At 41.5% G+C, this 27,753-nt stretch overlaps 1 protein-coding gene across 2 annotated transcripts in view; it reads left to right on the top strand.

Annotated features, from left to right (window-relative positions):
- Window positions 1-1,864: 1,864 nt before the first annotated feature.
- The window catches only part of FHIT (fragile histidine triad diadenosine triphosphatase), a 928,323-nt gene continuing 902,434 nt past the window's right edge, over window positions 1,865-27,753 (top strand). Inside the window, exons 1-2 of one of the 2 annotated variants that reach the window (XM_078388814.1) lie at window positions 1,865-2,014; window positions 11,533-11,940. In XM_078388814.1, coding sequence (XP_078244940.1) covers window positions 11,878-11,940 — 63 coding nt within the window. In that variant the 5' untranslated portion in view covers window positions 1,865-2,014; window positions 11,533-11,877. The remainder of the gene's footprint in view (window positions 2,015-11,532; window positions 11,941-27,753) is intronic. The other variant, XM_072989324.2, reaches the window with a different exon arrangement.

The raw sequence follows: 27,753 nt of genomic DNA, 5'->3' as shown, positions 1-27,753 counted from the left end.
TAAAAGAGTTTCCGACCTCTGGCTAGATTTATGTCACTTCTGGGGTTTACATGTTTTCAGATGTCTTCTTGTGAAGTACTCTCATAAAACAATTGAGAAATGCACAAGGTTAGTGTAGTTGTATGGATATGAAAGCTGGAAAGTTAAGAAAACTGACAGGAAAAAATTGATTTATTTAAAATGAGGAGCTTTGCTGATACTCTGGACTGCCAGAAAGATGAAAAAGTGGGTCCTGGATCAAATCATGCCTGAACTTTCTCTGGAGGCAAAAATGTTTTTTGTTTTATAGTCTTAATAGTCAATTAAAGGTATCACCTGCTCCTGTATTTATGTTGAAACTGATGTTGTCCTATTTTGGGCAAATCATGAGAAGGCAGGATGCTATGGAAAATACAGTACAATAATGCAGGGAAGAGTGGAAGGCTGCAGGAAAAGAGGAAGACCAAATATGGGATGGACTGACTATCTAAAGGAAGGCACAGGCTTGAGTCTACAAGAGCTCAGCTGGGCTCCTGAGAACAGGATGTTTTGGAGATTGCTCATTCATAGGGGTGCCATAAGACCAAGATGACTTGATGGCACCTAACAAGAAGCGTAACTGCAAGTGGATAATAACAGATTATCCATTCCAAAGCAAGATATATCAGAAAAACAGAAGTCAATGCTCTTTCTGCTCTTGTTGTTGTTTAGTCGTGTCCGACTCTTCGTGATCCCATGGACCAGAGCACGCCAGGCCCTCCTATCTTCCACTGCCTCCCGGAGTTGGGTCAAGTTCATGTTGGTTGCTTCGCAGACACTATCCAGCCATCTCATCCTCTGTCGTCCCCTTCTCCTCTTGCCTTCACACTTTCCCAACATCAGGGTCTTTTCCAGGGAGTCTTCTCTTCTCATGAGATGGCCAAAGTATTGGAGCCTCAGCTTCAGGATCTGTCCTTCCAGTGAGCACTCAGGATTGATTTCCTTCAGAACGGATAGGTTTGTTCTCTTTGCAGTCCAGGGGACTCTCAAGAGCATCCTCCAGCACCACAGTTCAAAAGAATCAATTCTTCGGCAGTCAGCTTTCTTTATGGTCCTGCTCTTACTTCATAGTAAAAACGGTGATCGCCACAAATTTATAAACATTTTTTAAAATTCCCTAGTAGTTTAAATAAAACAAAGTCCAATTTATACCTGTAAGTGTAGCTAATGGAATGGTAAAACCAACAGTGCAGGCAAAGGATGGTTTCCTGTTGTATTATTAAATTTTAGGTAGTTGCAGGGTATTGAGGAAGAGAGGTTAAATTCCTGTACTGCAATGTACACTCATAGAATGTAATATATTAATCTATTGCAGTAGAAGAAGCATTGTAAACAGACTTCCCATTTTAGATGGAGCAGCCTCTATGAAAAAGGAAACGATTTGCAGGCTTCAAATAAACAATTGGGTACCTAAAATCAGTTAAAACCCAAATAATCCTTAGATGCATGTCTTGCTTCAGGAACCTAACTTTGCTTTTATTCGCACATCACGTGTATATGAGAGATCCAGGCAAGGGTTAGGTCCAGGATCAGCATCACTTTCGCATTCCCTTAAACAAATTAGTTCGCGATGATCTGCAACATGAACCCTTTACCCGGAAGAAAACCCCACTGAGTTCTAGGGGACTTTCCTCCACGTAAACCAGGTTCTTCTGAATGTTTGCCCTCACCACACCCGCGTTTGTCAACCCTCCATCCCCCCCCCCTCCCCGCGGGCAGCTTAGCAAAAACACCGTGCCTCTTTAACCCCCCCCCACCCCGGCAGACAGAAGCAGCTGCACTGAGGCAGCCGATCGATGTCTTCCTGTGCTGCTGAGCGACCTTTCCCGGCGCTTCTTGCTAGAGAGAGAGAAAGAGCCTAGGCAGCCGGGCAAAGCCAGCTTCCGCCTTGTCGGAGACCTCGCGCCCGCTCGTAGCCACGCCCCCCCCACCAGCACTCCTTGTTTGCCGGGCTAGACAGAGTGAAACAGGCAGCCAGCCATTCATTGAAAGAAAGGTAGGTCTGGCTGGACTTTTAAGTCCCGCGTTTCTCTTCGAATGGCCAGCTCACTTTCACGTGTTTTTGAAAGAAAGAAAGAAAAAACCCGGATCTGTTGCTTCTCACCAGTGCTCTTCCGCAGTGGGGAGATGGCTTCCACGAACTGATGGGCAAATGGAGGAGCTCGTTAAGGTCTAACTGTCCCAAACACTGACCTTGGAGACGTCTATATAATGCACAATTCCCAAAATTTCTCCAGCCGGGGTGCGATTCTGAGAGTTGAGGTCCAAAGATAACGTCGGCAGCCTCCAAACAGAGAGCAGATGAATCCCCGAGGAGCAGAAGGAAATGGAGGAAGAGTCTAGTTTGATGGTGGTCCTTAGTTTCCATCCAATTTAATTTGATGGGTGGGCTTTGCTTCCCTCCATTTCGTTTGATGGTTGTCCATCGTTTCTGCACCATCACAGTGCTTCACCAGGGGTGAGGAACCGTTGTCCTGCTAAGGTCCATGTTCATTCAGGCCAAAACTGCTCAGACCTCCACCGAAAAACAGACAAAAACCAGAGATGAGTTTCTGGAGGTCCTGAGACTCCCCCAGACACCATAAATAATGACAACAGAGGCTGGAGGATTCTGGGAGCTCTAATCCAGAAAAGGGTGCATGGCCAAAATCAAGAGTAGGCAGGGTTACAGATGTTGTGCTTACTTTTGTTTGGTATAAGAAACTGCTATGTTAAATTTCTACAGAAACCGCTATGTTAAATTTCTATTGATTTCTATTTGTGGTTTTTGTATCTGGAAAGACAGCTCAATGGACAGCTCTGGAGCCAAAGATTGGGAGTTTGATTCCCGGCTTTGTGGTGTTGTGCAAGCTGCACAATCCTAGAAGAAGGGAACAGTAAGTCACTTCTGAGTACTCTGTACCTAGAAACCTGGAAAGGGTTGCTAAAAGTCGGAATCAGCTTGACAGCATGTTATTATTTAACACAGAACAGGAAGAGGTAACATTCATAGTGTGGAGTGGACCTAGAGAGTCCAGAGAGCTGGATGGATGAGGCCAAAGTACAGTTACCCCACAGGTTGGAAGTGTTCTCCTCCCAGCTTATGTACCCATCTTCCGCCAGTGGAGAGGGGAGAAAAAAGCATATCACTACGAGGCAAGAAGAAAAATACCATTGTAGATGGTGGGTGGCTCTCTTGAAGATGAGGGAGATCCACCATTCCTCTCCTCTTTTCCAAGAGCGAGACATAAAGTGCAGTGTCAGTGTGTATGTTTCTTCTGGGATCCTGGCATGAAAAGATGGTGGTAGCATCTATGTGCTAGCAGTGTGTTTTAGTTCTGGGAAAGAAGAGGTCCCAGTCTCCTGTGTCATAAAAAGCAAAAAAGCAATGCATGCTGCTTATATACTGCTCCGTAGTGCTTCAAGTACTCTCTGGGCTGTTTACAAGTTAATTATGCAGGCTACACATTGCCCCCCCCCCAGCAAGCTGGGTACTCATTTTATTGACCTCGGAAGGATAGAAGGCTGAGTCAACCTTGAGCCTGGGTACCTGGGATTGAACCCCCGGTCGTGAGCACAGTTTTGGCTGCAGTACAGCGGTTTAACCACTGCGCCACCAGGCTCTCATCCACCTGCCACAACATTAGGGATGAGCAAAAGTGAAACTCAAAGAAGAATTTACCAGTCTCAGGTTTTTTGATTTTTTTTTTTCAAAAGATGAGGGCCCCTTGGCTTCAGGCGTGAGGAAATGTTTGCTTTCCAGGTGTTGATGGTTGGCAAGTCTGGTCAGCCTGTGGTTGAGCATGTGTGTGAGAATTGGATAGCCACAGTAGCTCAACCCAACTTTTTTTTTTTAACATCTCTCCCATCCTTTAAGTATCTTTAGGCAGTTTCAGAGCAAGGAACTGCATTACAAAATACAGAGAACTGCATGTCCTATAGAGGATAATTGGATTTGATCCACATGTTAGGACTGATTCTTAAAGATGTGAACTGGATGGACTTCTAATAAGATAGTCATGTCTGTCCCATTTCAGTATACATGCCTCCACTTGGGGGTGGAGCACCTTAATCAAGCACCTTGAATGTTATCATCTTGCTACGTGGTGCCTTCACCCATTTCCTCAAACTGTGGAGCATGTTCTGAAGGTGATGTTTCATAAAGTTTGGCAGGTGAAGATTGGGTGTAGGATCAGTTGTAACTAGGTACTGCATCTTTTATAAGGTGAAAGTGGGCCTGTCATGGAAAGAAAGGGTAGGGCCTAGAATTTGACCACATAGAGTGCAAGAGAAACACACACACACACACACACACACACAGAGAGAGAGAGAGAGAGAGAGAGAGAGAGAGAGAATCTTACAAACAGTGGAACACTATGAGAGCTAAAATTGTAGTAATAGTGTTGGTATATCTAGAAGTCTGCCCCAGAGAAAGACGGGAGCCTGTTACTACAAGGCAACAGCACAAGTGCTCAGAATGAAGCCTTGGCTGAAATGATATTATCCCTCTGCCACCACTCACAACAAATCCTTTTCTCAAGTGAGAGAGGGTGGTTACCTGAAGGCAAATAAATCAGTCCCTTTAGGAAAAGGGTTGGGATCCTTTGGCTTTGGGGCTGAATCCAGCTATTTGGGGGGCCAAATCCAGCCCTCAACAATGGCCCCAGTGCCTCCTCCATGACAGCATTGTTTTGTGGTTTTCTAGCTTAGTATGTTTTCTCTTCATTTTATGAAGTTGAAATGTTTCTCCAGGGGCAGGAAGACTTTTTAAAGTTAAAATATGAACGTGGCTTGTGGTTCCATATTGTCATCTTTGGCGTAGTCTGTCAGTGGAATGCGGCTCTGGAGGACTTCTTTGAAGTTGAATATGGCTCTTGGTCTGAAAGAGGCTTTTCACCTTTCAGGGCATACAGTATGTGTTTCTTTCAGAGATGTTTTAAGATATGACATCCTAATGTACTTTATATAATTTACTCCCACGTGTACCCTTTTAAATAAGAATAACTTTTTTTTTTGGTCATGAATTGCTTCTGACATAGTGTTCTTTTCTGGAGTCAGTTTTCTAAAATTAACTTGTAATGTGTCACGGAAAATGATGTGGGCCCTTTGGATCTAATGGGTAGAGCGGTTCAGATGTCAAGGGATTTTTCTTTTGGACAGGAAGTGTCTGTTCATGGAAAAGACTGAAGAGCTGATACCAGCAATTAACTCTAGAATGTAATGGGAAGAGATGTGAACATGCCATTCTTATAACGCGCTATTTCATTTTTCTACTTTATAGTCTTACTTTGTTTGCATATTCATTCTGGAAGCATCTGGCCAGGACTTTTGTTGTTGTTTGTTGGGTGGGATTTTTGTGTGTATTTTGAATAACAAGAAAAGACAGAAATCAAATTCAGCGGAATGCAAATTAAAACTGACAAATTGGCTTTGGCATGCAAATGAAAGAATGGGGGAGGGTTGTTTCCCCTCATTTCTTTCTTTCTTTCTTTCTTTCTTTCTTTCTTTCTTTCTTTCTTTCTTTCTTTCTTTCTTTCTTTCTTTCTTTCTTTCTTTCTTTCTTTCTTTCTTTCTTTCTTTCTTTCTTTCTTTCTTATTGGTTTACTGTATATGTTTCACAAACCAAGTGAGGGTATTTTTATGAAGGTCATTATTTAAGGGAAAAAGAAAAACAATGCCACATCTAAATGACTGGACTCGCATGATTATACTCTGCCCACGTTCAATCCCATGATGAAAACTTATGGAATATTTGTTTGGATTTTAGATTAAGTGCCTGAGACTGGGAATTTTACTTTTTAAAAATTACAACTTCTAGAGTGCCCCAACAAAGCTTAGGGAATCTAGAAATTGTTGTCAAGAAATGTGGTGAGTCTACAACTCATCAGTCGTTCCCTTAGACAAAGCAGAAGCTGGCTTAGCTCCTGTCAGAGTGTTTGTCCATATCAATCTCTTGGACCAAGATAATTTTCTACATCTACTGTTTTCTACTTCTTTGTGAAGATATCGGAACTAAAGCTGAGTCTTTTCACATGTGCAGCTTAGATCTTCCATTGAAACTCCATACATTTTATGGAACTAAACTCTTCGACCCTGTAAATCTGTGGGTGGTATCAGATGTCATGAAGCTCAATCTTGCACCTATACAGATAAGCTACTAGTTCTATGCTCATCAAGCCCATTGTGATCAGAAGAGGGTATTAACGGTTAGTTCAAGATGAGACATTTGCATGACCGAATCGTAGTTTGGGGAGGCAGGCGATATCAACATCCTATCCTGTTGCTTTCTAGAAAATCTGAGCATCTCATATACTCTACTTGGGCAGCATATCATTGAGAGAAGCTCCCATGCTGTTGTTCTGCTCTAGCAGACTACTAGCCCTTCAGATTCATGTTTACTGTCTACCTGTTTGCCTTGGGGCACTTATTGGGCTGCTTTCAAACAGCGTCTTCGTCCTAGTGTATTGTGACAAATGTTTTTGACAATCCCTGCAGTATGAGTTGTTTGCTCCTCATGTTCAAGAACAGTAGACAACACGATGTAGCCAACGCAAAAGGCATGGGGTGCTCTGGCCTTCAAAAGTGCTTGTTTACAATAGTGCTGGAAGGAGTGGGGAGAGAGGTAAAAAGATGGGCACTGTATGCCTTGCACGTGCAGGGGATAGAAGACTAAGCAATTCTTCTGCTTGCTTTTATTTGCTTTCCATTTGTGCTTTTGTAAATCGATACAGATATTAAAAAGAGACTGTTGGTCTTTAGTGTTCTCTCTTATTCAGCCAAAGCAAAATAAACACAGTGCTACCTTTTGATTTCTTCCCATGTGGAGGAACTGTTTGATGACTGCTTTCTCTAAGGGTATGACTACATGGGAAGCAAGGGCTGCAGGAATGTCCTGTTTACAAGACAAATAATATAATGCTTGCATTTGTTGGTAGTGTACATTGATCCGTTTGTTTTCCTTGGTCAGTTTTTGACAAGGTTAATTGCAGGTGTAGGGGGCCATGATGGAATCAGGATTAAATCAAGTAGGAGGCCCTAATCTGGATGGAGACCAGTGCAGTTAGCTGAGAGGAAGAAATCAATAAAAATAGTACTACTAACTGTGTATTTATAATAACATTGTTCAGTTTTGCAAGTATTAATATACAAATTCATTCCATCCTATTTCTGTGTGTGTGTGTGTGTGTGTGTGTGTGTGTGTGTGTGTGCGCGCGCGCACACACACACACACACACAGAATGATTGGTATAGGAATATTACCACTAAAACTATAAATTTGTAAATATACAGTATCTGTTTATCTGTCACCCTTACGAATGCATGCGTATTTTAGTGATTAACCGCATCCTTCTAACAGATTCAGGGAAGCAAATGACGAGAACTAATTAGACATTCTGTGGCGTACCTTCAATTCACAGTGACTAAACAAGAGTGTTCTACAACTCATAACTTATATTTCTGTTCCTTCCCCTCGCTGCTTCCCTCTTAACTGCTGCCCTATTCAAGGTACAAAGTGTGCTTCTGAAATATTGTCAGATAATATAAGACTTGGCTCTAGAGTGAGACATGGTGGATTCTTGATGTGGTGTCTCTTCCATTTTTCACAGAAGGCATGTACCATAGGCTAGGCTGAAAGTTTTCCTGCCTTGAAATATTATCCCTCTCCACTCACACATAAAAAGTTAATAAAAGTGTGTGGGTGTGGGTGTGTCACTTATAATGGGAAAATGAAGGAGGAGAGAGCGCAGCTGTCTGAGAGACAAGGTGAGATACTAAACAGTTCTGAGAATGAATCATCGAAGACCATTTAACATCCTGGGCTTTTGGTTTGTTTTTGGTTCCTGCCACACAAGTGGGTGTTCACATCCGTCATCAGAGTCCACTGAGCAAAGTGGCCAGTTGAATATGGAAACTGGACCTGAGGGACAGTCTGCTGCTGGCCAGGGATGTCCTGGCTGCCTTCGCCCGTGTAACTGGGCTAGACACAGCTGTTACTTCAAATGAGCCTGATGAAACTTCCTATGGCGGCCAGGGATTGGGGAGACAGTGTGGATCTTCAGAGTTCAATTACAGTCCCTAGCAGTTTAAATGATCGTTGCTGTGCCATAATCTAAAATAAATTGCTTTTCACAAGAAGCGATGTAAGCTTTTGCTCTGTGATGCCAACGAGGCTGCTGCGTTTTTTTATCTCATCTGAAATTCAAACAGCACCAGCAGCTTTGCCTTTGAACTTGGCTCCTTCCTCAAAGAGAATTAGCCTCTTCACTGAGGCTTAGGCAGCCCTTTTATACCTGGTGTTTACATTTAAGAAAACAATATTCTCTTAGGGTTTGAGTTCTCCCCCTCCCTTTTATGTACAAATATGACAAGGCTCTCCTCCTCAACCCTTCTGACTCTTGATAAACTGCTTGCTGCAGGATATTTTTTTTAAAAAAAAATCTAAACCACTTCTTACCAAAGGAAATATATTTCTTTTCTGTACTACTCAGGCCCATAAAATCAGGAGAATGACCACCCAGGATCCTAACTGAACCTTTACAAACCTATTTCATTCCTAATATTGTTATTAATAATAATAGTCATTTTCTATAAAGCCAGTTCTGACTTTCTGTCTGTCTGTCTGTCTGTCCATCTCTAAACCCAATCTTTCTATTTAAAAGGACCCAAGATGGATTATATGATTAAAAAGGCAGTGTTTGAAAGCTAGGTAGAAAGAAGTGGTTTACCATTCACTTCTGGAGACGTCCTGGGACTGTGCAGCTTGCCCAAGGCCACATAGGCTGGTTCTTCTACTGGGAGGTACAGTGGGGAATTGAACTCCCAAGTTCTGGCTCAGTAACCAGATACATAACTAAATGAGCTATCAAGCTAGCTTTTCCCAATATAAGAAGTGGGAAAATAAAAGGCTAAGACCACATTTATGCATGGGAGGGGGGAAGATTTCAATCCACTTGGGGCCATCCCACGTCTGCGATCCAGGTGGCAGTTGGCACTTTTGAAAGTTGTGCCTTTGCATCCAAGCCCCTGAACATCAACCGTTATTATATTTTGGGTAAGTTGGTCACAGAATAGTTAGGAAACCGCTTCACATCTCGGGAGAAGCCACACTCAGCATTGAAAAGTCTTCCCGTTGCTTTCCAAATCATGATGGGCAAGGGTGCTGGTGGTAGGAGAGGCATTACATCATGTATCTGTGCAAGAGAAACTTGGGCTCGTAGCAGTTCTGTGCTGCCTCCAGCCACACAGACTGACCTCAGTGCTTTAACAGCACGATTTGGAGGTTCACTGATTGCTTCATCAAAAAGAGGAAAAGCATCAACAGAGCAAGGATGGCACAGATTTTCATTAAAATTTGCAAATGCCGATCCATCATGTGTACATGCCAGTTTTGTAATCATCACTGCAACTCAACTATAGAGTCCCAGTCTTTTCATAGGGCAGAGGACTGTGACTGAGTGAGCTGTGTGCTTGCTTGCTCGGATCACTGCCCAGATATTGCTGTTGATAGAAACTGGGTGGCTTCTCCTGCTCTCCCTTCTTATGGTTCTTTGATTTAGATGTGGACTGAGCAGCCTTTTAAAGTGAGGATTGAGTTTCTGTTATCCCTTTCAAACAGACAACTAAAAAAGAGAATGTATGACCACCCTTATTACCATCTAATTTGCAACACCAGGGAAAGGTATTCATGTGGTGCTGGATAGGGCTGCAGTTCTCCTGGAGAAACAGGTTTGCATCTTTGACCCATTTTTGTCACTAATAGCACAAATTACTTTTGTAGCATTGGATACTTTTTAGTAGCTTCAATAGGTGTACAGTACCAGCTCCAGTGCTTCGAAGCTGAAGAGAGATGGGCTTTATTGAGGTAAAGTCTAGACTAGAGTGCTGTGATGCATTTACATATGGGACTGGCCTTGAAGACTGTGTAGAGAATCGATAGTTACTATAGAATGAGATTTCTAAACTACTAACTGGGACTAGGTTTTATGGTCTCATTATGCCTACGTTACGTCACCTGTACCAGCGCTCAGCCTGTTTGTGGGTTCCAGTTCAAAATAATGGGGTTTTCCACCCACGATGTGTCATAGCTGTCTTTTCTTTCTCCCCATCTTTTGCAAAATGCTTCCCCCAAAGTCTTTTCGTTCGCAAAGAGCTCATTGCTGGACTTCTACCAGCAAAATACTTGGCAAACTTTATCTCGATGTGCGACATGTGTTTGAAAAAAAAAATCAATATTTTGCAATGCATATTTTAAAAAAAAAGTCTGCTGAGAATTTCCAAGGTAAAGAAATAGATTTGTTTTAAGAAGAGATGGCTAGCTTGTTGTCTAGTTTCTCTTCAGGCTGATGGCTCACTCTACCCCCACCCCACCCCACTTCGATTTCACTGTCTTTTCCCCCTCTCCATTTGGCAGGAAGGGTAGAATTGCTGGCTGCCCTTTCCAAAGCTGCCAGTAAGTCTTTTCAACTGGAGCAGTTGGCTTGCTCAGGGAAGAGTTGGATACTCTATCTCTCTTCCTCATCTAAATTATGCCCAATTTTCCTTGTCAGTGATGTCTCCGCATGCTGGCAGGTAAAAAATTAAATGCTGCGGTTTAGGAGAGGGAGGAAAAAATGGACGTGGAGCCTGACCCTGTTCTCTCGTAGATTCATTCAGAGATAGTTAAAATCAATCATGTGCAACCAAATCAAAGCATACTTTAATTCTTTACTGATTTTAATACTTTTGTTGGAATCATCTCTGTGTGAGAGGGTTTCCAAGAATATATGTGTAGTGAATGACACATCTGGATACCGGTTCTTAACCAGATGTTCAGTCTGGCAAGTTGTTAAAAAAAGACATAAGGAAATGGTTGTTGTAGCTTTTTCGGGCTATCTGGCCATGTTCTGAAAAACTACAACAACCATCAGATCTTGGCCTTGAAAGCCTTTGAAAATAAATAAGGAAATGTTATCAGTGATGCTGTTAAGGTTGGATCCACACTAGAGATGGACATGTGCTGCACTTCAATGCAGTTTGGTGGATGAGGCCCACAGATGTTGTGTGGGTGCCCTGGATTCCCTGCTCCACTTCCATCTTTGGGTGCCCATTCAGAGGAGGCAGGGCATGGAAACCTGCAACACTGCCTCTGAGTGAGTGCCTACAGAGCAAGGTGGGGCAGGAAATCTGGGGCACCCACGTAACACCTGTGGGCCTGATCCACCAAACCCACCAAACTGTGGTTCGTGCCCATTTCTAATCCACACTTCCTTTTCTTCTCCACTGCAGACTTTTTTTGTATTCAGCTTCTCTGATCAGACAGCTGGTATTGACCATTGCTTGTTATGTTTCATAGGGAAAAATTACTGTGCATATCAGAGATCAATATCAGCTTCAGAACACCTATTATCTAAATATTTAATGCCAGAAGCTTGTGTTCTTCTATCAATAATCTGTTCTTTTATATAGGGTTTTGTTAGATGTTGTCCTTGATCCAGGACTGCTGGTGAAAATGACTGCCATATGGCATTTTTCTTCCTCTCTTTCCGTAATGTTTAGGTGCCAGCCTCCCCACCCATACAAGCAAGAGACAATGCAGTGAAGTGGGAGATGCAGAAAAGGTCTCAACTTGTGTTGTGGAAGCCCATCAGATATCCCTGGATGCCCACTATCTGGGAAGAGCAACAGTTGATGTCTAACAGCATCTGACAAGCAGCAGGTTCCTTGTTTCTGATCTAAATGGTGATGTCACCGCACAAGTCACCTTGACAGATTTTATATGCTCCATCTCTCATGATAGAGTGGGACAACTTAACACTTAGCGAGTGTAACTACAAAGATCAATGAAGTAAAAGCACAACTAAAAGCAGATGAAACAGACAAGTGAAAACAGCACTGCAGCAAATGCTGTGGCAGCTGCCAAAATTTGGTCAAGATTCCAGCTTTTTTATTTTTAATTTTATTAATGTAAGTACTCCTGAAAGTTGCAAGCAGAAGAAAGAAGAACTCTGACCAAGTTTACCATTTCTGGCAGGAGCTGTATGTTGATTCTAACCTCTGGTTCCTTCTGTTGCTGGTAGACACTTTTTTTCAAACTAGAGCTCTGCGGATTTGCACATTTGAACTACATCTCCCAGAATTCTTCAAGCAACATAGTGGGATACATTACCATTTCCCTGATTTAAATGCTTCCAGTTTTCCCTGCCAGCAAGGTCTCAGGAATAATGGGAGTTGTAGTCCAAAATAAAACTGTGTACCTCTAGTGCAGATCGTGACTTTGGTTCCAGCATTTGGCAAGCCAGATTGGTACACAGTCATCACCATATCATATAAAGCACATCTTTTGTGTTATGTGTAGTATAGCTGCAGCATTTGGCAAGTTGTGCTGATTGGGGAGGCTGAATGCCCCCAAAATACATCTATTCTCAGTGAAAATGGGTTTGTTATCATTTGTTTCTGATGATGCAGGGATCAGTCACTACTTTGGAGAAACAACAGGTATAGGGACTATAGTGCTGGAAGGAGTGTTGGTAACGAGTAGCATGTAGGAATTGTTTTCATCGCTAATAATTGAATGAATGGCATGGAAGCATTCTGGAAGTGGCCCCTTTCAGCACAGAGAAGTGCCATGTGTGAGGTAGGCCAATTGCTTTCTCATTAGTAGCTTCCTGCCAACGTCTACTTCTTACTAGTTCTGTCTAGGAAGGAAGACCAATGCTCCAAGGCCATGAAATTCCTGGGCAAAGGAATGGTCACCTAGCACCGTTGGGTCACCGTGGACCTGGGCAGCTTGCTTTACCTTTATCTTCCTGTATGTAAAAGTAGTTGTAGTAACTCCACTCAGTTTAGCCTGCTACTGTTGGTGTTGGGAAGGAAACAGTCCTGTGGGTTTGTTATTAAATCAGCTCACATCAGTTACCAGGTCCAAATTAAATGGGAAACTTTTATTAGGGATCAAAGTAAGGGACAACAAAGGAAGAATCTTATTTCTTTTAGCAGAACGTCTTTGTCTTCAAGCCCATATTTATCCACATGGGTAAATTAACCCAACAGCATTCTTGGATGGACAGAGAAGGTGAAGCTGAAACAGGGGATCATGGTCAAGATATTTGCTGAACATGAGAAAAGTGAAAAAGGGGTACCAGTACATGATTAACACAACAAAAGAGAGGGGGAAAGGGAGAGGATGTACATCTGGATAGCACAATGTGCAACACTGGCATTTAGTGGTAACTTAGAGAAGGGGCTAGAACTGTGCTTGGGATCAGCTGATCTGTTACATAGTCTGGCTATTTGGCAGGCCAGGCACTGCTTGTATAAGGAAGTCTGGGATGCCTCTTTGTGCATGAGAAAATACAGAACTGCCCAAGCAACTGGGAGTTGTACAAACAATGTGTCAAAAGAAGATTTTAGCTCATACTGCATATATATTACGCTCTGACAAGGTGGACAGGCAGTCACATGCCACCAGTGAGATGATATCACTAGGGATGGGGACTTGAATTCCAAGACTTGCTCTCAAGTTGAAGTTGCACTGATGACTTGGTTTTGATTCGGTTTCTTTTCAGTGATTCAGACTCAACTTCTAACTCTGGAACCACTCACCCCTCCCTTTTTTGGGGAGGGGAGCGAACTTATTTGTAATAGGGACTCAGACTTGGGGCTTGGGACTCAGGTCTTGGTGCTAGAGTGGTCGTAAGACCAGATAGGATGGATGGATGGATGGATGGATGGATGGATGGATGGATGGATGGATGGATGGATGGATGGATGGATGGATGGAGATGGATGGATGGATGGATGGATGGATGGATGGATGGATGGATGGATGGATGGATGGATGGATGGATGGAGATGGATGGATGGATGGATGGATGGATGGATGGATGGATGGATGGATACTAAAGACTCAAATTCAGACTTGGGACTTAGACCTAAAGATTTGCCAGAAAGATCACACAGAAAGCAGGACAGTCCTGCAAGATTTGGGAGCAAGGAAATGTTCCTACAAGGAGATCCCTCCATCTATTACTAACTGACTTGATGTGTGGGAAGTATTATCCAACTGAGTGGTTGATGGTGTTAAGAAGTGATGTGCAAGTCACCATACTGACATTAAAGACTGGCTGTAAATCTGAAGGGAGGTCTATTGGGTAGGTGGGTGAGCATCCATGGAATAGGACAAGGCACCTGGAGGAGGAGGACCTCTGGATCAGAGGCTGTCTGAGTTGAAAATCTAGTGCAGACAGGCAAGAAGAGGGCTGGGTGGGTTTGAAACAAACCCAGTAGCAGTAAAGCAGAGAAGATGGCTTGTAGGACTAAGGAGGGAATGGGAGCAAGCAACAAGAGAAATGTCTCGAAAAGTACTTTTCTGCACCATAGAACCCAGGCGCTCAGCAGGGCAGAGTGGAAGGGAACAGAACATTTTTTCAGCATCACTCCATGGGCTGTGGCGGCAGTGCCACAGTTTTTAGCAGTGGCAAGGGAAGACAGGAAAAAATACCTGGGAAAGAAATAAGTGGGTCATGGGTTGCCTTTTGCTCACCCTTGTTTTAACTGCTCACCGTAACTACACAGCAAAGAAATTCCTTGGGAAGGCAACGTTGAAGCAAGAACAGGGATAGTAAAAGCCAGAGATTTGGAAGAGAGACAGAACAAGAAGAGCAGCAAGGCGAACTCAGCTGGAGAGCCAAACCTTTAAGTACTGGCTTTATTTCCAGGAATCAGGTCCTGCTTTAATTTGTTCTCTTCACAGAAGTGTATTTGCTATTTGGAATATTTTTTTACCAACATTTCTTAGGAAAGGGGTGACCACATTGACAGACCTCTGGGATTCTGCTTTAAAAAAAAAAGGAGAGAGTATAAGTTCTGCTGCTCATGATTAGCCCTGGGTTTTGTCCAATAATCTATCCATTGAATAAATGAAAATAGGAAGCTGGCTCCAACCTGTCGCAGGACAGAGACCTTAATGACATTTGGCTCCATTAATTACCCAGCAGCCAAGCCAGAAGTCAAGTTCAGCAAGCTCCTTCTTATTGTTGGGAAAAGGGAAGAGATGAATTTAATGTACTCATTATGGGGCTTGAAGGAGAATACGGAAACAAGTCCAGGAAGTCATAGAAGAATCTATGCAGCCTCTTCACCAATTTCATAACTTTGTTAGATTTTTAATAGGCAGGATCCAGGAATCGGTGTGTCTTAGAGTTTGCAATGTCTTCTTTTAAGGAGAAAAATGAGTAAGAGCGATGCGTGTGTATGGTGCCAGCGTGGCTGGCAAAAGATTGTGAAATGGCTTGTGATCTTGGGACCTCTGGCGGTTCCCTCTCCAAAGAAGAGGGTTTCTGCTGCTGCAGCCCACCAGCCGCTACAGGTTATAGTACTTTTAACAAAATATTCCATGCCTATTTACAAAAAGTCTAAACAAATAACACAATAAATAGCACATACATTTTCTAGCAGTTGCTGAAACAAAAAATAGGGTGATAATAAAAATAATGTATGTAATTAAAAACAGTTGGAGGAAAGCAGCAATTTTTTTTTCCAAATAAAGAGATATGGTACAGTCCTATTCATACTCATCTGCAAGTAAGTGTCATTAAACCCAGTGTATCTTCTTACAAATATATATCCTTACATTATCTTTATATCTATATCTTTCAGGCAAATATATATCCAGTAGACACATACCTCAGAACAAGTTCCATTAAAGTTACTTGAGTTACTTCTAAAAAACACACACAACATGCATAAGATTGAACTGTTATAAAACATTCCAGTGGAATAAGCTTTACAAAGGGTTCAAAAACTTGAAGGACTATCTCAGGGTATAAACATAATATGGCAGTTTTGCAATTAGATGGAATAGAGTCTTCACAGTTGCTTTGTACTCAAAGTAATTGTAAAGGATTAGGAGACTGGTAGTTTTTTGAGGGGCGTCCTCACAGAGTCTAATGAACAGAGAGACTACTGTCCCTTAATGCTTTGCAGTTGCCATGGAGGCATCCATCTTATTCTCCATGCTTAACAGTTTTCACTGCAGAGAGAACCTTGGCAAGGATATACTGTATCCTGAAACCTCTGAAAGGTAGCATTTTTTTTTTTTTTGCTAAAACTACAAGAATTCTAGCTGGGGGAATTCCTGATGAATTCTGGTGGGTGTGGTGAATAAAATCTAAAAACCATATTCCTTCTGGAGGGTAATCACACAGCCTTTTTTTTTAAAAAATAGCAGCTCTTCTTCTAATTGTGAAATTGCTGACTTGTCTGTTTCAGTCCTCAGATGACAGGGATTTCTATCCCATTCAAGACATAGCAGAAAAGACTGTTATGTACTTCTGACCTTGATTTTATGTCCTGTATTTTGGAGTCTTCCAGGATTCTGACACTGCCACTGAATGAAAGAATAACTTCATTCTTGAAGTTAAAATACTGAGGGGTAGTTTTTCTATTCATCCAAGCATAGGAGCAAGGGTTCAGATAGCGCTGAGCCTCAGGATTGAAATTCATAGCCCTGGTGCATGCCCTGGTCCATGCCTCATCATGGGTGGCAGGCAATGGGAGTAATATGGCATCATCAGTGCCCCTAGGGGCGTGAGGTGATGCCCATCTGTCCACCCTTTGATTCTTCTTTAAGGCACATTTTATAGCTAGAGAATGGCCAATTGGGCATATCTGTTATAACATGTGCTTATTCTACTAGTTTTACTTTGGGAAATACAACAAAATGATATTTATTGTCAAGTAAATGTATTCAGCGTGAAAGCAAAAGAAGCAGAGTCCATTGTATTCCTGAAGGCATGGCGGTGCTGCAGTAGATGAATTTAAAATAAGAATGTGCAGGTTCTTGTTATTGATGTATGTGTTAGGAAACACTGGAAATATAAGGGTAGCAGTAAAGTGTGGAAAAGTGAAAAGGAAGAGAAATATTTGTTGTGCATGCCCTGTCAGTCAGTTACATTGTGTATAACCATGGGTTCTTAGTCTTTTTACAAAATAAAATTTTACAAGGGGCATACGTTTTTGTAATTGTGTAGTTTAAATTGTTTTTTAATGTAAGTATTAATTTTTAAAATTTGTTGTTTTGTATTTTTCTATCATTAGATTTTTAGTGTTGTATTTTTGTTTCTTAAATAAAAAGACTAAAACAACAACAAGAAAAAACGATTTTTATGAAACAGATGAAAAAGGGAAAAAGGTAAACAAAGCATACATGTCAGTTCATCATACTAACAATTTACAGCAAGATCTTTTTATCACCTGCAGCCACTAAAGCTGCTGGATTGGTTCCATAAGGATCCATGTCTCTGAATAATTTACAGATTTCCTCAACCAGTGGTCTGTCAGGCATTCCTTCTTTGAGGAATAAGGGAAACCTTTTCCTGGGATTAGCATGCAAGTGACAGAGGAAACATATGACAGATTTCTGCTATGTCTAGCACCCCACGTACGGAAAAGTAACAAGATTTGCATATGCAAATCTCCAAATATAGAGAAAAGGGTATAAGCACAGTCTAGAAGGGTAGTTCTGTAAATATCTCCCTCAGTATAAAATTAAAGAATGACATAATGAGAGAGAAGCCTTGTGATTATGAAGATAGTATAAGAAAAAAGTCTGATGGTACCAAAAGGATTAAAAATTACATAGCAGTGTCGTTCTGTGGGATGTCATTTTATAAAACTATGTCTACGGAAGGAGATACGACATGGTTCTCTCCATTATGAGGACTGATGTGCCCATAGAAATAAGGCCAGATAGTTTGGTTTTAATTTGCTTTTGAAGAATTTAACACAATTTTCAGATTGAATATTCAATATGGGAAGAACTTGGAATTCAAAGAAATTCTGCTCAGAAAGAAAATTGAAGTGCTAGGTTGTACCCATTCTTTATTCTATGTCTTTATTCTGGAATTTCAAGTATGGAATTTCACAAAACTGTCAAAAGGGAAGGAGCAACCGGTGATCTTGATTCAGCACTTCAAACAAGACTGAACATTTATTTATTTATTAGATTTCTATACTGCCCATCTAGAACGTGTCTACATACAGGGATTCAAAGCCAGACATAGAAGAGTTATGTACTCAAAGCCATCTGCCTGCATGGGTACATCTGGTTTCTTTTCTGTATCAATAATTCGGGTTTGATTTTGTTTTTTAAACTCAAGGGCTTGCCATTTCAGACATGAATGAACTGGCAAATTTGGCTCAATTCTAGGAAGTGAACTGTCGTGGCATCCTTTTTTTAGAACTGCAAGAATGAACAGTTTTAGAGATGAGAGGATTGCAGCATTTCTCACCTTTCTCAGAAAATCTGCCCACACTACATCGTTTTTCTGCACAGGCGTTTCCTGTTCTAAAAAGGAAGTGCCCAACCTTGCCATCTGAAAAATGTAGATGCACATCTTTTCTTACACCTAGTCCTGGGGTATTCACAGTGATACTTTTGTAGATAGAAGCTTTTTTTAGATAGAAATGAGACCGCTGTACCTATGCCGTGGGCCAGGGTAGATGGTGTGAAGTATTTCTCTGGCCTTGGTGCCTGCTCCATATTGTAGCCGAAATGCTCAAAATTGTAATGAGAGAATCGATCTGTAGAATATGTAGCGGAAGGGCTTATTGAGTTACAGTCAACACAGATTTGCAAAATACAGATCATGTCAAAGCAACCCCAAAAGCCTTTTCTGATATAGTCACCGAGTCGGTGGAGAAGGCAGACATTGTGCACATAATATGTCTAAGTAACAGTGAGGCCTTTGACACCGAACCACACAGGAAGCTAACAATAGTTCTGACAGGCAGGCATTGGATGACAGACAGGAAATAGTGAGATATTATTGATGATTACATCAAAGGTAGACAGAGAGAACACAAATCTTGAGACTGTGACCTTACAAAGACCAGCTGGAAGGAAGACATTTGTTATTTCTCCAGTAACATATTGCGAGGATGGAGAGTATGGTTTTGAACTTCAATCTGAAGAGTTTACCAGGTCCTTTTTTATTTTTAATGGGCAGAATGGAAAGGGCAAGTAGGGAGAGGAGTTGATCTACCCATTTGTAGGAGTCACAGAGCAGCTGCTGCGGCTGGAGCAGCCACCCAAAGCTTTCAAATGAGGCAAATTGCCGAGTTCTCCAGTCTGCCACGTGGTGACCTTGGCATTAGGGGCAACACATTTGTCAAGAGTTCCACAGAAGGTGAAACCTCGCAGGCTCTTGAGGTAGTTCTCAAGGCAATAGCTGTGCTAGTGTTTTTCAGCACACAAGAACATGGTGGCACCTTAAAGATTAGCTTTTATTTTCAAATGTAAGCTTCCATGGACTAATCCCACTTTGTGAGCCATAGTAAAGTGTAACTTGTGTCACTAATGCCATTGTCGCTTCCCGGTGCCTGTTTATATACACGTGTACCTTATACTGTATACACGAAGTGGATAAACCCATAGGAATTTACAATGGAATATAAAAGTTAATCTTTAAAGTGTCACCTTTTAAAATACAATTTTCGTTTTGTCTGCCTATGCTTTTGAGGATTTTTCATTGATTGTAATGGAAGTTTGTTTAATAAAAATGATCATGCTTCTTTGAATGAAGATTCACAATACTGCAACACATGTTGTCCCATTGTTGAGCTTACCACCATTAACACAGTAATCCTGCATATATAAATTGCTTTCCCGCCATTTTTTTTGCTTGCACTGCTATATCGACCAGACCAGATGGGAGGGATATAAATCAAATCAAATCAAATCAAATCAAATCAAATCAAATCAAATCAAATCAATAAATAAATAAATAAATAAATAAATAAATAAATAAATAAATAAATAAATAAATAAATATTTTCCAAAACAGCCTGTTAGCTGACTTCACTGTAAAAGGTGATATTTTACAGTGTATTTAAAAGAGGAAAAGATAACAGAAACTGAGTTGCTTCTTGAAGTTTGTTTTGCATTTTGTTTCACAAACCCAGTTTGTGAAACAGTTATAAACAGCAAGATCAACAACAATTCAAAGTGGGGAAGGGATGATATTTCTGTTCCACTCCTAAAAACATCACAAGCATGCTAGCTTTCAGCCGTTATGCAGTTTCATCAGGCTAAGCAGCACTTATCAGTGGATGTTGCAGTAAATACCTCAAGAGTTCAAAAAATCATGGCTTATTGTTTATCACAGTTTCAAAATGAAAGTCGCAACATGAAGATTGGTTTTAAATCCCACCTTTGGCAAAGTTGATTGAAATGTCTGAAACAGAAGGCTGCTGTCCACTAAACACATTATTCGGGTGAGGATCAGTTAACTGATGAAAAAAAAGTCAGCTTCTGGGATTTTCACTTGCTTGTGAATGGTCATGAGCACAAGAGGGTATCCTGTATGTAGACCATCCTGATCGCTGACATTGTCCTCAACATTCACGTTGCCCTTTGCTGTGTAAAATTTGGCATCCTTTTTCCTGCTGGTAATTTGACCATTTCCTGGTCTTCTAAATTGTGGACAGAGAAACACTATATTCCCACATTCAGAAATTAAAGGGATTTTGAAGAATTAAATCAACAAGAGTAATTCTAATACTATCTAAGTGGAAATATCTATAATCCTCAGAGTCGTTGATCTCAACGGGGTTACTCCGCTCATCATGTCTTTGTGTGTTTAGTTAAAAGACGTGGTATGCACAGGCATGACTTCTATTAAATGGCCTCACAGCTCAGTACATGCGCATAGGAGATTTTGTATTAGGCATCCTCTTCACGATATCAGTATAACCTATGTCAGGAAAGCAACATAGCAAGTGTTGTGGGTGGTGATGGAAAGGTTTTGATGGGAGAAAAATAAATTATGCAAGGGGACTGAAAAAGCCTCCTGACATGAATTTGGATTTGAAGCTTGGTCTCCTTCCTCCAAGCTTAAGTACCGTAAGTGTTACACTGTGTTTGATTAAACAAAAGTGGTTAGGGGTTTCTTGCATCTTTAAAAATTGCATGGATCAAAAGTTCCAGCAAATGTAGTTTGCTTTAGAAGGAGCACCTGCTGGAATTTCCTCTTGTGCAGAACCATGAAAGGTGCAAGAGTCCTGTTCTCTCTCTCTTTTTTAAATAAGGCCACACTAACGATACTGGCCCCTCTCTAATCGGTGGTCATTATAGAAATGGTGGCAAGGATAAAACATGGGATCAGAGGACAAGACTCACTGGAAAAGATAAAGATGCTGGGAAGAATTGAAGGCAGCAGAAAAATAAGAAGACTGGACAGGAGGTGGATTAACTCGTTAAAAGAACCATGGTCTTTAGCTTGCAAGGTCTGTTACTGAGAGACCTTTTGGAGATCTGATAAACATTTTGATGGTCGCTAATTCACAGGGTTACTGTAAGTCAGATGTGACTTGAAGGCACACAACAAGAAGACTGAAATATGGTAGTTAAGTATGCAAGCTAGACAAACAGCACAATAACAAACACTGTATTTTGTTAATTATATATATACTATTTTACATGCATATGTGTAGTATATGAAAGCTTGCTGCTCAGGTTTGTAGAACCGGGGTACAGTGGTGCCTCTCTAGATGCTTACCCCGCACGATGGTTTTTTCGCTTGACGAGGGTTTTTTTCCGATCGCTGTAGTGATCACAAAACAATGTTTAGATGGGGTTTTTTCGCTATAGATTGGTTCCCTGCTTCGGGAACTGATTTTTCACTACACGATGATTTGGAAACAGCTGATCAACGGCTCTCAAAATGGCCGCCCGCTGTTTCCCAGACCTCATTTCGCAAGACAGGCACTGGAAAATGGCCACCCTATGGAGGATCTTCGCATTACGAGCAGGTATTTCCCCCCATTGGAACGCATTGATCGGTTTTCAATGCATTCCAATGGTTTCCCCCCCCCCCGCTTCATGGCGATTTGGCTCTACAGCGATTTCGCTGGAACAGATTATCGTCGTGAAATGAGGCACCACTGTATTTAGCTCTAGCCTTGCTTCTGAGGCCTACCTCTTTGGTAGCATTTGCACATGTTTAGGTCAGAGGGAGAATTAGTTACTGTAACTTAAAGCAGGCTCCCTGTCTACTCTGGAGTGAGTCCTGCGACTTTCGTGGAACTTCCTTCCGCCTAGTTGGGTTTGGAATTTAGCTAAGATAGTGTGCTTCCTCTCCGACTGAAATCAAAGGGATTCAAAAGTGCTTACTTTGCTTGCATTATGCCCTCTGTGCTTTATTGTCCAGGACAAATTCTATATAGATAATTGGAACACAGGTTGTGTAAACTACTGCTGGAGAGAGACAAATGGCCCCCTGTGGCTTTCCTTCAGATAAAGTCTTATTATTTTTGATGTAGCAGCTATAACTAAATTATAACTGGTTTGTTACCAAGAGAGAGAAAAAGGAAGAGACAGTAGTAAGTTCTTTTTGTAAATAGATGCTCTGCGGGTTCTCTAAAGAGGAGCAAGGGACCGGGAGAAATGAATTTAAAGAGGAAACTTACAGTGAAAATGAGATCCAAAAGGAGAGAGAGAGAGAGAGAAATTTGGTTTGCGTTTGCCCAGTCTGCCAAGCCCCATTATTTGCATCGGACTTTTTGTATCATTTATTTTTTAAAGATTTGAGAAAACTTAGGATGATGGTCTGTTCTTAATTCATTGCCAAATTTGATCAATATTTGATGACTCACTTAATGAGCATTTATCATCCCTTTGTTTGCCAATTTCCTAATTGGGCAAAGGGCAATGAGATGACAAAATGGACAGGTTTCCTGTACTTTTATTTATTTATTTTATTTAATTTATACCCCACCCATCTAGACCGAAGTCTACTCTGGGCACCTAACAAGTTCATAAAACAATAACAGTATAATATAATAACAACATGATATGATTCAAGATCATGAGAACGAATTAAATAATGACAGGAGGGAAGGCCTGCCTAAAGGGGCAGGTCTTGAGCTTGCTCTTAAAAATACCCGGCGAGGGAGCCAGAGAAATTTCTAGGGGTAGACTATTCCAGAGATGAGGGGCCACTGCCGAGAAGGCCTGGTTTATTGTTCTTTCTCTCTGGGCCTCCCTCAGCGTTAGACCCCTCAGCCATCCCTCCCGACTAGAGTGAGTGATATGGGTAGATCTAGGTGGGAGAAGGCATTCCGCCAGATATCGAGGTCCTAAACCATTTAGGGCTTTATAAGTCATCATTAATACTTTGAAATCTATGTGGAATTGAACGGGCAACCAGTGCAGGGCAGCTAGAGTGGGGGAGATCTCTTGATGTTTTCTCACCCCGGTGAGAAGCCTGGTTGTCGTGTTGTGCACCATTTGAAGTTTCCGCATCAGTCTCAAAGGTAGCCCCAGGTAGAGCACATTACAGTAGTCTAATCTTAAGACTACAATCACATAGACCAGAGTGGTGAGTGCCCCACCATCAAGATAGGGACACATCTGGTGAATCCGCCAAAGATGGAAGTAGGTGGTGCGGACCACTGACACTACCTGGGTTTCCATGGTAAGTGCCAGATCCAGATGGACCCTCAAGCTGCGAACCTCAGTTTTTGTGGTGAGAGACACTCCCCCCCAAGTGATGGAGTTTCCCAAACCACTGATGGCGGGGCCACCCACCCCCAGGACCTCTATCTTATTTGGATTCAGTTTCAGACTACCCTGTTTCCCTGAAAATAAGACAGGGTCGTAGTGGAAGCCACGCTCCCTTGATGCTCTCTTCTGTTTAGTGAGCCTTGCTTGTTGTCTGACTGTGGCAGATGCTACAGGCAGAAAGCAACAGGCGGGGCTAACTCTTGCTAAGTTAAGTGCTTTGCTCTGAGGAACTCTTCAATGTACATATTTTAGGTATTTATGGAATACCTGAGGGAAGCAGATCAGGAAAACATCATCTACATAACCGGTTTCAATCATCTTGGAGCTACAAGGTTGCATTATTGTTAATATTAATGGGTTTTTTTGTTACTTGTATCTTATTTTTTTAATTAAATAAACAGGGCTTCGTTGGGTGATTGAAGCTTTGCGGACTTGGGCTGGACTAAATGATTCATAAGGTCCTTCCAGCTCTGCAGTTCTAAGATGATGGTGGTGATGATTCTGTATGAGACATGCAGGGGAAGTACATAATACAGTGGTGCCTCGCAGAACGAGCGCCCCGTAGAGCGATGAATTCGCTCTACGGTGACGCTTTTGCGATCGCTAATGCGATCGCAGAGCGATGCCCCCAATGGGCGAAAATCGCAGAGCGAAGGTCGGTAAGCGGTTCGCTTTACCGACCTTCGCTTTGCGACCCGCCAATCAGCTGTTCCGCGGCTTCAAAATGGCCGCCGGAACAGCCGAAAGGGCTGGGCGCAGCATTTTCGTACCCTTGGTAAGCAAGGGGAGGGCGCGAAAACGCTGCCAGAACAGCCGAAATGGCTGCGCGCAGCGTTTTCGCGCCCTCCCCTTGCTTACCAAGGGCGCGAAAACGCTGCGGCCGGCCATTTCGGCTGTTCCGGCGGCCATTTTGGACCCACCGGACAGCTGATCGCAGCCATTTTCGCGCCCTCATTCAGCGAGGGGAGGGCGCGAAAATGGCTGCCGGCCATAGAGGGACATTGCTGTACGGTGAGTAAATCAGCCGATTGGAATGCATTAAACTAAGTTTAATGCATTCCAATGGCTTTTTTCTTTCCATACAGCGATGTTTCACACAGCGATGGTTAATCCAGAACGGATTAACCTCGCTGTGCGAGGCACCACTGTATCTTAAGACTTCTCTGGATAACTGTGTGAGACAACAACGAAATGTTTAGAAAAATGTTTACGAAAAGCCATGTACAGTTCATTATAGAATGGGAAGGAGTTCCTGGCCTGGTACGGAGAAGCGATCTACAGTACTGAACACCACCACCTCCCCCATCCCTGCTCCTTTCCCCATCCATCAAAGGGATTTTTCATTATACTGCACTTCTGCAGCTTTCCGAACAAATTCTGGCGAAAGTACTTCGCATCACCATAAGGAGAAAGAAAAAAGCTTAGATGTTTCCCCAGGATAAGGGGATTTCTCAGGCAGAATGTTGCCTTTTAACACCCAGTAATGAAATTTTTTATATGTGAGAGGGATTACCAGCACCGGTCTCTTATTGTCCTTTGATGTGCCCCAGAAATATTACGGTAGGAGTTATTAAAGAATAAATTGTGGGGCGTAAATGGCCCCTCTAGCTCAGTTTACCATTTTGCCCTTGGGTCACTTTCTGTCACAGTAAATTCCTCCTTCCATTGGAAGCTTGTTCACCTTCTTTAAGCTTTGTCAAGTCATCATCTTCTTTTAAAACAATAGAAAAGAAATGGATGGGTGGTGACACTGTATTAAATGGCTTGAGTGTTACATGAAAAATACATTTGTGTGTGTGTGTGAGAGAGAGAGATACATTTTGCATACCAGTAATTATCAAATTATGGTTCTATAGAACAGAAGAGTGAGATATGTTGGTGTTCCTTAAGCTATTGAACACAAACACAGAGGTTATCGAGCTAGAGTCTGTGACAGTTCTTTGAAGTGGGGAAAAGATACATACTTTTGTGGCGGAGTTGTGCTTGGGAATGTTTGTGGCTCCAGTTTCAGGATTGGGCCATGTTGTTATCAGACTGCCCAAACATTGCAAAAAGAGTGAGCTTGCTGGTTGTACAGAACCGTTCATTAGATTTAGCACCTGAGAACTTGGGTTGGGTGTCCAGCCTAATGATGCATTCTGCAGAAGTTGAAAGCTCATTTTTTAAAATGTTTGGATGTTCCAATTAAAATATTACCAGGCCCTTATTTTTGTTGTTGCTTTGCTCTTGAACCACATAGCTTAGTTTCTTTCTTTCTTTCTTTCTTTCTTTCTTTCTTTCTTTCTTTCTTTCTTTCTTTCTTTCTTTCTTTCTTTCTTTCTTTCTTTCTTTCTTTCTTTCTTTCTTTCTTTCTTTCTTTCTTTCTTTTGCATTTCCAAGATTGCTTCTGAAAACCTGCATGGGTTTTTGAACGAGTGCATAATTTCACATAAGGGTGACTTGAGGTCCATAGTAAAGTAAAAGGGTTCATCAAATGCTGATTAACTTGGTCGTGTCCTGTGTATAGAGCTATTCCTTGGAAATGTAGAGGTGAGTCGCTTGCTGTCGATTTTGGATGGATTTCAGCAGGGTACTAGCCTTGAACAAGGCCATTGGAGATGAAAGACTGAATGCTTATTATTACTTCTCTCTGAGGATGAATTAGATTTTTCCTTTTCTTCCTGGGGAAAAGCCATAAGACCAAAAAAGAAAAAAAAGAAACTTTAGCTTGATGATAAAAACAGAGCGATGGCCAAGAAATGTCATGTGTTTATTTTACCTTAGATAGTAAAGCTCTATCAAGTGCAAACGAAGTGAAACATGTAGCTACTGGAGATCTCTCCCCCTTCACTATTTTAAAACTAGATCTAGAGTATTTTATCATTGGTAACAATTTGTTAATTTCTGGAGCCTACAGAAAGAAGATTAGTAGATCAATTTATGTTAAGCTTACCCTTTGGAGATTTTCAGATCTCTTTTTTTTCCCAGGGAGTGGGGTAGTTTATTTCTCCATCTCTATTTTATGAGTTTGCAAAATATTGTTTCCTTTTTGAAAAGAAGTTCCTTGTAAGAATATGTGTTCCGCAAACATTGGTTCTTTTTAAGAACACTGAGCATTGTTTTCTTTTCTTCTTCTGTCTTTTGAGACAAGATTTAAGTGGCATGTTACTGAGGAAAAGGATGGAAATGTGACAAAAAACTTCAGATTTATTGCATACTCTGCAGCAACACTCAAGTGTTGGCACGTTTGTTTTCACTACTGCAAAACACTTTTGTTACACAGAAGTCAAAACAGGGAAATTACCTCAGACAAGTGAACCCAACGGCAAAGGAGACCTCATAATTTTATATGGGATCAAATGTATCTAAGTGTGTAATAGGTAATTCCTCCATTAGTCCGGTGGTGGCAGCCTGCCGTGCTAACCTTTATATGAACAGTGGGGGGAGGAAGGGTAGGACAAATTGTGATAGGGAAATTGTATTTATTAAGGTTTAGGAACTTGAAGATTTCAACTTAACAGGAATTTTAAGGAGGTAACACTGGTTGTGTACAAACATCCTTTACTTGGGGAAACTGTACCTTCGTTCCCCTTGCCCGCTGTATTCAAAATATTTTGATATATTCTGTTTATTATTGATCTCTGAAATCAGTTGTCCCTCAAAAAACAAACAAACAAACAAACAAACCAGTTGTCCCTCATGCACTAGGATAATTTTACTACATTGTTCTTATTATGGGGTACTTTCTTAACCCAGTGAAAATTCCAGTTCAAAATCCAAAGGTAAAAATCATAAGATAAAAGAAAAGTAGAATAAAATCAGATACATAATAGAGTAGAATATATACAAAATAATATTGAACTTATATTGCTTATACCAAGGGAAATTTTACTGCACAAATACATTCCATCCCCTGTAAGAAACGTCTGGGCAGACATCACCTGTTCCCACATTGATTGATTGATTTGTTTGCTTGTTATATTTACAGGCCACCTTTCTCCTGATAAGGAGCCCCAAGGCAGCTACATCCCCCCCCCTTTTAAGTGAGATTTTTGCTCAAATGTCCTTCCCCCAGTGGCCAAAAATAGTTTATAAGCAAAATTAACAGTTTTAATGTGTGGGAGACCTAGGGTTTGTAAGGCAATAAAAACATGGGAATATTCCCTCCAAACATCTCCTCCTTGGGCACAAGAAGACTTTTTTTAAAAATGCTTTTTAAGGTGCCAGGTGCATTT

This window comes from Pogona vitticeps, chromosome 2 (genome assembly GCF_051106095.1).
Source record: "Pogona vitticeps strain Pit_001003342236 chromosome 2, PviZW2.1, whole genome shotgun sequence".
Classification (NCBI taxonomy): Eukaryota; Metazoa; Chordata; class Lepidosauria; order Squamata; family Agamidae; genus Pogona; species Pogona vitticeps.
The sequence above is the reverse complement of the archived record's forward strand: the minus strand, read 5'-3'. Positions and strand labels throughout refer to the sequence as shown.